This window comes from Megalobrama amblycephala, linkage group LG10 (genome assembly GCF_018812025.1).
Source record: "Megalobrama amblycephala isolate DHTTF-2021 linkage group LG10, ASM1881202v1, whole genome shotgun sequence".
NCBI lineage: Eukaryota > Metazoa > Chordata > Actinopteri > Cypriniformes > Xenocyprididae > Megalobrama > Megalobrama amblycephala.
Window position 1 is genome coordinate 35723975 of NC_063053.1, and position 15573 is coordinate 35739547.

At 36.5% G+C, this 15573-nt stretch overlaps 1 protein-coding gene across 2 annotated transcripts in view; it reads left to right on the top strand.

Annotated features, from left to right (window-relative positions):
* Nucleotides 1–15211, top strand: part of hmgcll1 (3-hydroxymethyl-3-methylglutaryl-CoA lyase-like 1) — a 40897-nt gene extending 25686 nt beyond the window's left edge. The window contains exons 7-8 of one of the 2 annotated variants that reach the window (XM_048205909.1): nucleotides 10705–10830; nucleotides 12978–15211. In XM_048205909.1, coding sequence (XP_048061866.1) covers nucleotides 10705–10830; nucleotides 12978–13079 — 228 coding nt within the window. In that variant the 3' untranslated portion in view covers nucleotides 13080–15211. The remainder of the gene's footprint in view (nucleotides 1–10704; nucleotides 10831–12977) is intronic. The other variant, XM_048205908.1, reaches the window with a different exon arrangement.
* The last annotated feature ends 362 nt before the right edge of the window (nucleotides 15212–15573 follow it).

A 15573-nucleotide genomic window follows, 5' to 3' on the forward strand; every position in this document is an offset into this window, starting at 1 on the left:
ACTGAACACACATCTGTATACTGTATCAGCTTAGACAGTGTCAGTGATTATAATGGTTTCAGAAACTGAACACAAATCTGTATACTGTATCAGTGTAGACAGCGTCAGTGATTATAATGGTTTCAGAAACCGAACGCACATCTGCATACTGTATCAGCGTAGACAGTGTCAGTGATTATAATGACTTCAGAAACTGAACACACATCTGTATACTGTATCAGCTTAGACAGCGTCAGTAATTATAATGGTTTCAGAAACCGAACGCACATCTGTATACTGTATCAGCGTAGACAGTGTCAGTGATTATAATGACTTCAGAAACTGAACACACATCTGTATACTGTATCAGCTTAGACAGTGTCAGTGATTATAATGGTTTCAGAAACTGAACACAAATCTGTATACTGTATCAGTGTAGACAGCGTCAGTGATTATAATGGTTTCAGAAACCGAACGCACATCTGCATACTGTATCAGCGTAGACAGTGTCAGTGATTATAATGACTTCAGAAACTGAACGCACATCTGTATACTGTATCAGCGTAGACAGTGTCAGTGATTATAATGACTTCAGAAACCGAATGCACATCTGTATACTGTATCAGCGTAGACAGTGTCAGTGATTATGACTTCAGAAACTGAACACACATCTGTATACTTTATCAGCGTAGACAGCGTCAGTGATTATAATGACTTCAGAAACTGAACGCACATCTGTATACTGCATCAGCGTAGTCAACGTCAGTGATTATAATGGCTTCAGAAACTGAACGCACATCTGTATACTGTATCAGCGTAGACAGCGTCAGTCATCATAATGGTTTCAGAAACCGAACGCACATCTGTATACTGTATCAGCGTAGACAGCGTCAGTCATTATAATGGTTTCAGAAACCGAACGCACATCTGTATACTGTATCAGCGTAGACAGCGTCAGTGATTATGACTTCAGAAACCGAACGCACATCTGTATAGTGTATCAGCGTAGACGGCGTCAGTGATTATAATGGTTTCAGAAACCGAACTCACATCTGTATACTGTATCAGCGTAGACGGCGTCAGTGATTATAATGGTTTCAGAAACCGAACTCACATCTGTATACTGTATCAGCGTAGACAGTGTCAGTGATTATAATGGTTTCAGAAACTGAACACACATCTGTATACTCTATCAATGTAGACAGCATCAGTGATTATAATGACTTCAGAAACCGAACACACATCTGTATACTGTATCAGCGTAGACGGCGTCAGTGATTATAATGGTTTCAGAAACCGAACTCACATCTGTATACTGTATCAGCGTAGACAGTGTCAGTGATTATAATGGTTTCAGAAACTGAACACACATCTGTATACTCTATCAATGTAGACAGCATCAGTGATTATAATGACTTCAGAAACCGAACGCACATCTGTATACTGTATCAGCGTAGACGGCGTCAGTGATTATAATGGTTTCAGAAACCGAACTCACATCTGTATACTGTATCAGCGTAGACGGCGTCAGTGATTATAATGGTTTCAGAAACCGAACTCACATCTGTATACTGTATCAGCGTAGACAGTGTCAGTGATTATAATGGTTTCAGAAACTGAACGCACATCTGTATACTGTATCAGCGTAGACGGTGTCAGTGATTATAATGGCTTCAGAAACCGAACGCACATCTGTATACTGTATCAGCGTAGACGGTGTCAGTGATTATAATGGTTTCAGAAACCGAACGCACATCTGTATACTGTATCAGCGTAGACGGTGTCAGTGATTATAATGGTTTCAGAAACCGAACGCACATCTGTATACTGTATCAGCGTAGACGGTGTCAGTGATTATAATGATTTCAGAAACTGAACACACATCTGTATACTGTATCAGCGTAGACAGCGTCAGTGATTATAATGGTTTCAGAAACCGAACGCACATCTGTATTCTGTATCAGCGTAATCAGCGTCAGTGATTATAATGACGTCAGAAACCGAACGCACATCTGTATACTGTATCAGCGTAGACAGGGTCAGTGATTATAATGACCTCAGAAACCGAACGCACATCTGTATACTGTATCAGTGTAGACAGTGTCAGTGATTATAATGACTTCAGAAACCAAACGTACATCTGTATACTACATCAGCGTAGTCAACGTCAGTGATTAAAATGGCTTCAGAAACTGAACGCACATCTGTATACAGTATCAGCGTAGACAGCGTCAGTCATCATAATGGTTTCAGAAACCGAACGCACATCTGTATACCGTATCAGCGTAGACAGCGTCAGTCATTATGACTTCAGAAACCGAACGCACATCTGTATACTGTATCAGCGTAGACAGTGTCAGTGATTATAATGACTTCAGAAACTGAACGCACATCTGTATACCGTATCAGCGTAGACAGCGTCAGTGATCATAATGACTTCAGAAACCGAACGCACATCTGTATACTGTATCAGCGTAGACAGCGTCAGTGATTATAATGACTTCAGAAACTGAACGCACATCTGTATACCGTATCAGCGTAGACAGCGTCAGTGATTATAATGACTTCAGAAACCGAACGCACATCTGTATACCGTATCAGCGTAGACAGCGTCAGTGATTATAATGACTTCAGAAACCGAACGCACATCTGTATACTGTATCAGCGTAGACAGCGTCAGTGATTATGACTTCAGAAACCGAACGCACATCTGTATACTGTATCAGCGTAGACAGCGTCAGTGATTATAATGACTTCAGAAACCGAACGCACATCTGTACACTGTATCAGCGTAGACAGCGTCAGTGATTATAATGACTTCAGAAACTGAACGCACATCTGTATACTGTATCAGTGTAGACAGCGTCAGTGATTATAAACTGAACACACATCTGTATACTGTATCAGCGTAGACAGCGTCAGTGATTATAATGACTTCAGAAACCGAACGCACATCTGTACACTGTATCAGCGTAGACAGCGTCAGTGATTATAATGACTTCAGAAACTGAACGCACATCTGTATACTGTATCAGCGTAGACAGCGTCAGTGATTATAATGACTTCAGAAACTGAACGCACATCTGTATACTGTATCAGCGTAGACAGCGTCAGTGATTATAATGACTTCAGAAACCGAACGCACATCTGTATACTGCATCAGTGTAGACAGCGTCAGTGATTATAATGACTTCAGAAACTGAACGCACATCTGTATACTGCATCAGCGTGGACGTTTTAAGCTCTGAAACTTGCAGGATGTTTTAATGGTACAAAGACCTCTTATATGTCAAAAAATCAAGGTAAATTTGATTTCTCATGTTATGACGCCTTTAACGTGATGCATTACAGCAATGAGAATTTAATTAAGTCTGGTAATACGAATTTTGAAGGAAATGTTTTTATCATAAAAACTATTTCACAATGAAAAAAAAAGTTTGTGGAGCTTGTGTCCCATAACAGGAGGTCAGAGAAGAGGTCATTCGTAAGAATTTGAAATGTTGGTTCTTTCCCCACAGGCCTGAGGGCAGGTCAACTCTCCCTAGTGCAAGGTCATGTCAGGCCAATAATGGATTGGTCAGTTAGAGACCACGTTTCTATGAACAATTCAAAACAAAATGAACAAATCTAAAGATATTTTAGTTATGAAACCTTTAAGACATTATCACAGCAATATTTTTTCTCTAAAGCTACTTTGAAGCAATGCACTAGAGTTTATAACAAAATTGCCTTGACTATGCTATATTTTCAGAAAGTTTTTATTTTATAGACATACAGTAGTAGTAGATTTTAGATCATAAAATTCATATAACAGAATTTATTTGAATTCTTCTGAATAATTTTTATGCATTTTATTCAGTCCCAGTGGATTGAATTGGGCTCACCTACAGTAGTGGCCAAAAGTTATGTCCAAAGCTGGGATCTTCACCCTTTATTCCAATATTATTAAAAAAAAATTTTTGTTTATTTTTTATGCATTTTCTTGTTTGCATAGTAAAATATATTTGTTATTCCCTCATACTGAACCCCAAAATATTTTAAAAACATATAACATATTTTCCTCATATTTTGATGGTTTAATTGAACTTGTAGGGTCATTAAAATCAAATATCCCCTCTGGACATCACTGTTGGCCACTACTGTATATGAATATATGCAAACTCATGCACAAGCATGTCGTACAAAGAAACTATTGTCATCCACACCCATGCCAGCGTATCCACTCGATATAGAGGTGTTTACATGAGTCACATATATTCAGGTGGTAAGTTCTTTACCTTGGCATTGAGACTGTGATCCCAAACCATAGAGGGCATTCATGCTGTAGGGCCCTATGAAATATAATTTCCATCTTTACTTTAAAATAAGTCATTTATTTTCTATTTTGTCTTTCTACAGATCACTCAGAAATATGTTACCAGGGAAAAGCTGTGTCTTGGTTTCATAGAGACAGCTTTATTTATTTATTACATGGAAGCTCTGTCTCAAATCGGAAAGCTGTCGGCACGCTGGGTTTCCCACAAACGTAATCTCTTGTGGAAATGTCAGAGTTAACTCCGCTTCACAGAAAACAGACCATTCTGCATTGTGCCTTTCAGACTTCCCATTCATACTCGCAAGAACGCGCCAACTGAGGTGGCCATTGTTCGTGCCTGGCTTCCTCCAAAATTCCTCGTCTTCTTTAGTTCACAAGCTTTCCTCCCACGGCTGCAAGTACGCCACAACCTTACGCAGGTCTTTGTGGGAGCTCCAACACGAAAGCTACTCGAGCTGTGATTTTAACGCCACATCTGGATTTTAAGCCAAGCTAAACTAATCGGACGGCTCCGATTTGGAGTTCCTGACCGCTGTTTGCTGAACATCATGTCCTTGCACAGTATTCAGATTCAGCAAATCTGGAGCGAGTCCCTGTACGTGTTGGTCTGCCTTCGCACAGCGGGTGGATGCAGAAAGGACTGGCGACGTAGCAAATTACCACTCCGTGTTTACGCAACAAAGCGTCTGCCCTGCAGAATATCTTGCCCTGACACAAAAAGTCAAAAGCCCATGTCTGGAAATCTGAAGTACAGTGCAAAGCGGCATGGGTCCCTTTCCTCTCGCCAACAAAAACAACAATTACAAGCGACTCAGACGGCCCAGCTATGAAATAGGGCCTTGTTGCTGAGAAAAGCTAGCAATTAGGGAGCATTGTTCAGCACAGGAAAGCAGCTTTTATTATTTTCTTGGTCAGCTCGCCATGCCCCAAAGGTCTGCGTGGACTAGAATACAACTTCTTATTGATATTCACTGATGCTATATCGAGGTCAAAAGCAGGATAGGAGCGTTAATTTCACCGCTCTGTTGGATTCCATCCCCATTTCCCCCCTCCCGACATCTGGCTTTGCCTGGGAAGCTGGAAAACGTCTTTAATATTCTCATGACAGTCAAGACGACATATGGAAAACATTGTAATACCTTAATCTGCAATGCTTCTAAAAAGAAAGAGAGGGGCTGGCAGATAGATGCTTGGCTTTCTAATTTGTAGGTTTCAGAAGTTCTTCTGGGTACCCAGACTCTTCCATATACATCACACACTCGTTTTCCACACCTGCCAATAGCTAGTCGGAGCTCCTGCAGGGAATACACTGTCTACTGATTTAAAGAGGTAGTTCAGCCCAAAATCTCAATTCTGTCATTAATTCACCATCATGTTGTTTCAATTTTTTTTTTTTTTTTTTTTTCATCCTTGGAACACGAAAGGTGAATTTTTGAAGAATGCCATCGCTATGTCCTAAAATATCCATATGACTTGTGCACTGTGTTCCAAATCTTCTGAAGCCATACGCTAGCTTTTATTTTGGCCTGTCATACTTTTATTGTATTTTTGTCAATGGCGATAACAAAGAGGTTGAAGCAGGTCCATGTTTTGCTTGATTTCATTTTAAAACATGCATTGTAAACACAAAGTGATTCAGGTTAACTTTATTTCCCAACTCAGGCTCATTAGAAAAACGTGCCTGTGGAAACATTTCTGCAAAATGATATTATGTTGCTTCTAGCATGTTTTACAACATTTTTTTAAGTGAATTGTCCAGAGAGTGGCGCTAAAAGCTCTTTCAGTTTTATTCAAAACATATGAATGTGAATGTGGCATCTTTTCACTATATTGATTGTTGTGTGTCACACGGCAGTTCAGAAATGAAATGTCTGGTGAGCAGACGTGCAAAACTGGCCCATCACGCATCATCTGGTCTTTAATAATGTTCTCAAAACATAAGCACGGAAACATTATCCATATTATACATTGTTCATGGAACATTTTTTCTGAAACATTTTAGTTGGATGTAAAAATTTTATTTATTTTTTTTAACTTTGCTATTTGTTTCAGAGAACATTCAAAAGTTAAGTTCTGATAATGTTTGCAAAATGATAATATTTCAAATGAACTGGATGTTTCAATGTTCAGAGAATATTCAGAAATAATGTTTTTATATGTTAGAAATGTCATACATATGGAGCTGGTTATGTGATACAAATGTCAAAATGGATTAGTTTACAAATAATGCATAAGATAAAAGTATAACAGAGTATTGTGCAAAAAGCTGTGTGAAAATAAGTCTTTATTAATTGATAATCAAGCCCTGCAATCATAATTTGTGTAAAAAGAAGTTTGCGCTTTATTTTAAGATGTCTGGGTTACAGTGTAATTATACATTTAAGTACTTAGTAATAGCAATTAACAAAATATACTTACTATAGGGTTAGGATGGTTAGGATTAGAGTTAGTTGCATGTAATTAGGCATTTATATGTCATTACTATAGTAAGAACATGTAACAAGACACTGTAAAATAAAGTGTTACCAAAAATAAATATAAGTTTTACTGCCACTAGTGTTTATTTCAGGTGGAATCTGCACTAAATTTAATGTAGTTTTAAAATTTTACTAAAATGTAGGCACACTGTAAAACACGATAAGTTACAGTAACTCAAACCATTCAAGGAAACCGATTGCCTTAAACCAAGTTTTAAAACCAACAAGTATGAGTAATATAAACTCATATACTTTAAGTTAAATTCACTTATATTGTATTGTTTAGTCAATCATTAGAGTAAACACAGCTTTTAAGTTTATTCCACTCATTCAGTTTGAATTCAGGTAACAATTCTAACTAAGTCTATATAGCTACTGAATTGGTTTGAGGAATCCGATTGCCTTATATGGTTTAAGTTCATCAAACTCAAATTAATAAAGTTCCATAAGACTAAGCAGAAATTAACATTGGTACAAAGCAATGATGACAGAACAGGAGCACTGTAAAACTCAGTAAGTTCAGAATACTCAAAACATTTAAGTAAAATAACTCATTTTTTAAGTTAGTAGAACTTAAATTTTTTGTGTCAAGTGGGGCGGAGCCGAGAGCCGTGAAATAGAGCAAGGCCAGTGTGGTGCACAGATGTCTCACATTAACGTCACCGACATCCCTTCGCTCCCACAGTTCTCAGCCTCGCCCAACTCATCATAATGTTAATTACATATAGTTCAGTTACATAAACATCACACATTTTAGACAACAAATAACACATACTATTATAAGAGACTGTCATTATATATTTGCATGTATATAATCAAACAACATACAGTAGCAGCCCATCCACTAACTTATGTCTCGCTATGTTAATCTTGTGCAAAAACACACAAAATAACACTTAATTTCAACATTAATTTATACAGACAAATTTTGAGTTCACGCAACTTTTTTCTATTAAGTACAATGAACTTTCATTATTATTTGAGTGAAACAAACTCATTTCATTTAATTAATTTCACTGTTCGGTTTTACAGTTTGTTAAGAACCAGAATCTAAAAGGATATTCAGATATGTTTTTGATTCCAAATAATTGTGGCTGTTACAGGTTATTATACAATGAAATTACACAAGGTAATGATGGTACGCAGAGATCACCTTATTTTCTTTCTATGAAGATATTCATACAGAAAGGTCGACATATTCAGCACTAATTACAGCTTTTTATCTCAGTGTTGTGTGAACGAAACTAAGAGAAATAATAATGACATAATTAGTTTAGGATGGGCAACTTCAGTCATGGATGGCCATTATTCTGCAAGTTTAGCTCCAATTCTAATCACCTGAAGAGGTAATCAAAGTCTTGCAGGATTACTAAAAAGCTACAGGCAGATGAGTATTTATCAGGGCTGGAACTAAACTAAGCTCTCCAAGCCCCAAGTTGCCCATCCCTGCTCTAAATATAAATATTGTCATATCAAAGTGTAGTGTGTTTATTTTCAAATATATACATTTTCACAATATGTATATGTATATTATATATGTTTAATTGAACACAGAGACGTGCTGGTGCTTATTAAGTTGGCTTGAAAAAGCCAACTTACTGTTATGCTATTTTCTTCTGAGACTAAAACTCCTCCTAGAGCTTTAACTCTGCAAACTCCAAACTTGGGTCAGATCTTCAGACTGTTCTGACTTAGTGTGCTATATATTTTCTAACTGATCCAACTTTCCTAAAAATGACTATTAAAGATCGGAAAAATCCCATTGACTTTTATTGACGGAATGTTCAAATGAGCCAAGACTTTCAAACTCAAACTGTCAAAATTCAAATTTAAACTACGGAAGCCCATTAGACTCAATAAAGCTGACATTCTATGTACTATTTCGAATCTATTTCTAATCCATTGAAACTCATTCAAACTCAAAACTCTATCTATCTATCTATCTATCTATCTATCTATCTATCTATCTATCTATCTATCTATCTATCTATCTATCTATCTATCTATCTATCTATCTATCTATCTATCTATCTATCTATCTATCTATCTATCTATCTATCTATCTATCTATCTATCTATCTCATAGCAACCACCCAGAATAACCTAGCAACCACATAGCAACCACATAGCAACCACCCAGAACACCATGGCAACCACACAAATCACCCTGGCAACATCCTAGAAACCAGTCCGAGTACCCTAGCAACTGCATAGCAACACCCTAGCAACCACCCAGAATACCTTAGCAACCGCATAGCAACACCCTAGCAACCACCCAGAATACCTTAGCAACCGCATAGCAGCACCCTAGAAACCACCCTGAGTACCCTAGCAACCTCATAGCAACACCTTAGCAAACACCCAGAGTACCCTAGCAACCTCATAGCAACACCTTAGCAAACCCCCGAGTACCCTAGCAACTGTATAGCAACACCCTAGGAACCACCCCGAATACCTTAGCAACCGCATAGCAACACCTTAGTAACCACCCCAAGTACCTTAGCAACCACATAGCAAAACCCTAGCAACCACCTTGATTACCCTGACCTCTATCTATCTATCTATCTATCTATCTATCTATCTATCTATCTATCTATCTATCTATCTATCTATCTATCTATCTATCTATCTATCTATCTATCTATCTATCTATCTATCTATCTATCTATCTATCTATCTAAACTACTAAACTAAAACTGAAAACTTTCAAACTGAAAACTGTTCAAATTGCTTCAAACTTTCTGGACCAGCTTTTTCAAGCCAACTTAAAGTTTGTCTTGACAAACTTTTTTCATCTAGTTATTTTTTATTGTTCAATATAAGATAGCACTCAGAAAACATCCCTATCACCTGACAAATATTACTGTGTATACAGTATGTATTTTAACATATCCAGACTTCTTAGTTTGTAATTGCATTAAACCAAAAATGAAACAATCCTAATTGTACTCAAATATTTAATGTAATAGAGGTAGAACTAATAAAAGCAACTACGGTTAAAGCGCAAAAGACAATGGACTGAACCCAAATGTGATCTGAGTCCAGTTTGGTTCTTCATGTTTCATAAACTGGGGGAATCATATCAGCAGCTTAAAAGAGTTCATTGAAGTTCATTGGAGTTAGTAGTAGGCTTATGTGTAATCCTTTGCTTAGCAACATCTTCTGGGTGTTTGGTTTAGCGCTCCGACAAAAGCGCAGACGTGCAAATCTGGCCCAGAACGCATCATTAATTCTCATATGGAGGCCAGACACTTGTGGTCCACTGTAGAAAAAAGCCTTTTTTTCCACACCCCGTTGAAAATCCACAATTACTCTGATTATGAACATTGTGCTGCAGTGCAAGTTCACGGAGACAGTAGGTGCATTTACAGGTGATTATTTTTTCATATGTGTGAGCTGTATTTATTCAGGACCACTGAAGACTGAGGCATTGTACTTGAGGTTAAACCATAGTGCCTCTGCGTGATTAACATTGAATTATTACGTCGCCTTGGGTTCAAACGCTTCTCCCGTTTGCCAAAACCAAGTATCTTTCACATTAGCAAATCTGGTTTTGGAAAAGGGAGGTCATTTACGATTGTTATTTCCCATTTTGTGCTCACATTTGACCTTGAAAGAACATATTTATTACATTAAAATAAATCTCTTCATTTACCCTCATGTTTTCTTTAATATGTGATTAATACTCAGGGTAGAATTACCATAGCATCGTATCCGGCTCAAGTAATTCCTGGTTAAATGGGACTTCCAAGAAAAATGCAGTCCAACAGAAGGTACAGGTGCTCCATAATGTACCAGATGTTCTATATATGCCAATCTCCAGGAAACAGAGTAACGTAAATACCTTGAGATAATGGACACTATTGTTCTCAGGTTTTACAACCCTTAGGTTTCATAGGTTGGTTTTAACCGGCCTTCATTTGTGTTTGGCAGATGGGGGTTTCTGTGGTCGACTCCTCGGTCGCAGGCCTCGGAGGATGCCCGTATGCCAAGGGAGCGTCTGGCAATGTTTCTACAGAGGATGTTTTATATATGCTACACGGTCTTGGAATTGAAACCGTAAGTCTCGGTTTTCTATATTAATCATCAAGAATGTTACGTTAATATACAACAGCACTTTCGGACACTTAAATTGTAACATTGCCAATTTTCAACCCGCTTTGTATTATTAGAATGTCGGTAGCCTGGTATATGTAAATGAACAATGTTTCCTTTTTCTCCATGTTATCTGGGTTGTGAAATTGGCAGACTGGACAGCTCCAGGGCTTTTGTGAAAACTACAGATTATACTTCTGCATGTTTGTAACCCCGCCACGGACAGTCAGTTCGACAGAGCTGTTATTAACAGAACAGTTATTGTAAGTGTAGGTTTATCTCTAAAATTTGTATCATAATATGTCTACCCCTCAAACAGCATTATGGTAAAAATGAAACACTATGGCAACAGCTTTCTTACCTGTAAGCGATGGTGTTTCGCTTCAGCGGAACTGATGGAATGACAGTTTCTTTCAGTCAACCCGTTTGGTCTAAAACTAAAAAAAATAATAATTGCGCTTTTTATTTAGAGATATTTGTGTGAAAAAAGTCAGGATTGTGTGATATGAACTCACAATTGCGAGAAAAAAAGTCAGAATTGCAAGATATAATATCGCAATTGCGTGAAAAAAATCAGAAGCTTGTTTCTGCCACTAACTAAAAAAAAAACAAAAAAAAAAAAGGTAATTGCGACTTTTTATCTCACAATTCTGACTTTTTTCTTGCAATTGCAAGTTTATATCACACAATTCTGAGAAAACAAGTCAGAATTGCGAGATAAAAAGTAACAATTACCTTTTTACTTTTTAGTTAGTGGCAGAAACAAGCTTCCATATAAAACTGTGTTCGTGGTCATCCAGTTTGAAATTGACTACAAACACAGAGGTTTTTCAGATAGTCTGTTCCGCCGTTCTCTCCATATTTGTGATACATTGCAGCCTTTATCCACTGCCTGAACGTGCTGGACACTTCACTGAAACGGAAAGTAACTCACTCCACTAAACGTTTACTCTATGAATTCTTCCAGACGGGAACAATACAAGTCGACACCATTATCACTAAAAGTTTGCTAAGAAGTATTTCCTACTAAAGCACATCAGTATTTGACTCTGGTAAGCATATCTCCATAGCAGACCGGTGGGCGTTGCCTTGGATGACAACATGCCCAGTGCATTATGGGTGTTGAAGTTTTCCTACCTATTTGGCAAAAGGGAAGACAACAGCCTTTTTCTCTGTTTTATCTATTCAAGTAGCACCGATTTCAATTTCAATTTTTTTTTTTTATTGAAAGCCAATTTTACCAGTGGTGAAGTACACAAATGTCATTAGATGCAGAATATTGAATAAAGTGCTGGCATCAAACTAGAATCAAACAAGTGGTGGTCAAAAAGCTTTTCTCAACTTCGCTTTTCTGAACTATTTTTGCGATGGTGATTTTTATTTATTTTTTTGTGGATGCATGAGTTAGGCAGATATATGAAGTCAGTGGGTGTGTGCAAGCAGAGAAACCACAGGTGGAGTTCAGCACATTTATGAAGTTCTACACATTTCTACAATCAGAAAGTGTCCTGTTACTTTTTGGCATCATTTTGGGCAGCATGTCTATCGCATCGTTTCAATCCTGATTAACTTCCCGTGAGAAATTTTGCTATTTAAAATAAATGCCAATTCTGGTCTGATATTTTGTTACATCACGCAAAGACCTGCTCACATTTTTATGTTTGGATTTTGTGTCCAAACACTTTCTGAGGCCACACTATATGTTTATTCATACACTTTGACTACACTCCCAGTTTTTCCATTACTCAGTTTTCCCTGCTGTCTCAAGAACAATTGAACAAAATGTGGAAAATTGGTTTTGTCATAGTATATACACAACATTTACATGGGTGTGTGAGAGTGTGTCTGGAGGGCATTATTTGGTAAAATTGTGGATAACAGTCCTGATATACCTGATATTCTGGTGGCAGTAATTATGTTCTACAGTTTCTCACACATTTTTTTTTCTTTTTTTTCATCCACACCCTTTAACTACCTCCTCTTTTTAATCCTCGCACAGATAACATCTCAGCAACACTAACCTCTAACTTCGAGTTTCTTTTGCTATTGCGCCCCCTGGTGACTATTGTGATTGGTGCAGCTCAGTTGAGTTGTTTGTGTTTCTGATGCAGGGGGTGGACCTGTTGAAAGTGATGGAAGCAGGAGAATTCATCTGCCGAGCCTTAAATCGAACAACTAACTCGAAGGTCAGCCAAGCTGCCAAAAACCTCTAGCCTTTTCATTCTAATAAACAACAACAAACATTTTAAAAAACATTAACACAATATGAAATGCAGAACAAATATTTAAGATTCTGCTCTATTTATGTTATTAAAGATGAGAGAATGTTCTCAGAACTGACATTCTGTATAGGTTCTCTCAGAGTTATAAACAAACGTTCTTCCAGCAACGTTAATAGAATGTTCGTCCAAAGTTATCTGGTCTTCAATCATGTTTGTACAAATTGTTATTTATACATGGCTCATGGATTTTTTTTTTTTTTTTTTTTTAAACATTTTAGTTAGACTTTCATCTATAACATTAATGTTATTACTACTTCATTTAGATCCTTCAGTGAACATTCAAAAGTAACTTTCCCATAAAGTTTTTTATTATTATTTTTTATTATAAAATGGAATGTTCCCTTAATGTTCACAAAACCAAGAAAAAAAAAATGTTTTTTAAACATTTACAAAAACTGGACATTTTGAACATTCAGGATATATTCAGAAAATAACATTTCATAACTTAATGGAAACATTAGCAAAACATTTATACAAATATATTCATACAAATACATTTTTGTTAGCAGGGATACTGCCATTTATGTGAATTTTTCAGTTCCATATTTCACTCAAACTAAATTGTAATAAAAATTAATACATTTCACAAGTGGTTTCAGACTTAATACCATCTATACCATCTATAACATCTAGCCTATGCCTTTTCTGTCAAAAAGAAAATACTACAAGTAGATAGCCAAGAAAATGTCCTCCATTTATTACCCCCTACATGTGAGAGTAATTAATTTTTTCCTTCACTGATTCATATCCTGCTCAATACAATTATACTGCAGAGAGAGAGAGGTCACTGCAGGTCGAAAGCAGTAAGAGTGTGCATCATAAACTGTCATGTTCACAGTATTAGAAAAACATCTACAGAAATATGATAAAAGACACTAGTATTCAATCTGTAGGTTTAACCAAAATAATAAATTCTTCCATCAAGTAGCTTGATTGCATATGCTGCTTTAAATCGCATTAATGTAGTATGTGCAGCCATAGGTGTGTGTATATCTGCACTTCGAATACTGCGAGCTGGAACTATAAAAGCCATTTTATAAATGTAAGGCAAATCATTTGAGCATTAACAATGTCTGATTCAATATCTATGACAATGTCCTTTTTTTTTGCTGTCTTTGTACTAACATCACATATCTTTACCAATATCTTTTTTAACCTGCCTTATTATAGTTGTCTAAATTGGACATGTTTGGAAGCTATTTGCAAAGGTTGCATGTGTATTATGTTAGATAATTTGATGAATAAAACAACCTACTTTTGACTGACAGCTTCCATCTCTGTATTTCTTTAGATCTAGTTTAAATACAGGTGGGATGTAAACATGTTTGACTTGATGTGTCGTGGTCTATAATTTACCCTTCTCTCCATGCCATGTTTATCGAGTGCTCTAATTGTTTTGGGCGAGTGTTAAACCAGCACTCTGTTTGCATGTATATTGCCTATATTTGAGAAGGTAATAGATATTCAGCCCTTTTCAATCTCAAGTGTATATGAGTGAAAGCAAACAGATGGACGCAGCTGTTTATTACAGCACACTGTACCAACTCAATCCCAGGTGATTTAACAAGTGAAAGCAGGGCCAACCCTATTATAGAAAATGCACTATTAGATTGACATAGCAAAATGATGTGTACATTTCATTTATTTTCTTCTGCGTTCTGCGTTCTTGCTGTTCTCGCTGTCTTTTTTGTTTCACACCTGTCCTCTTCTTAATTTTCTGCCCAAGTGTGGCTGATTTTTTTCAAGCGTTTACAATACTTTGGTGCAATTTAGTTTTAGGCACACGGAGTTACAACGATATAATGTAGAAAGGTACGAGTTTACTTGCTGCCTGCATACTGCTTTTCAAAAGATATGCATCACAATGTATTTTTGTTCTCATGAATACCATTGTTATTTTTGGCTATACCTTATGTTATATGTTATATTGCATAAGGTGCAACCATGAATAGATACTCTAAGATTAACCATTAAGATTAATACTCTATTATGAAAAATATGATTCATTACAGTATATTATAAGAAAATTTGGTAACACTTTAGTATAGGGAACACATATAAACTATTAATTATGACTTTTGCCTCAATAAACTCCCAATTTACTGCTTATTAATAGTTAGTAATGTAGTTGTTAAGTTTAGGTATTGGGTAGGATTAAGAATGCAGAATAAGATCATGCAGAATAAGGCATTAGTACTAATAAATAGCCAATATTCTAGTAATATGCATGCTAATTAGCTACTACATAAAACACCCTAAAGATAGTATTATCGAGAATTTTTATAACGCATACAAGCTTGACGTAAAATGTTAATTAAATTTTTTGTAATAAAATACTAATGTATAATAATATGCAATCGACATATTGTTAAATATACATCAATATAAGTGAGTTTATGAAAAAGCATGTTCATCTTCAACATTG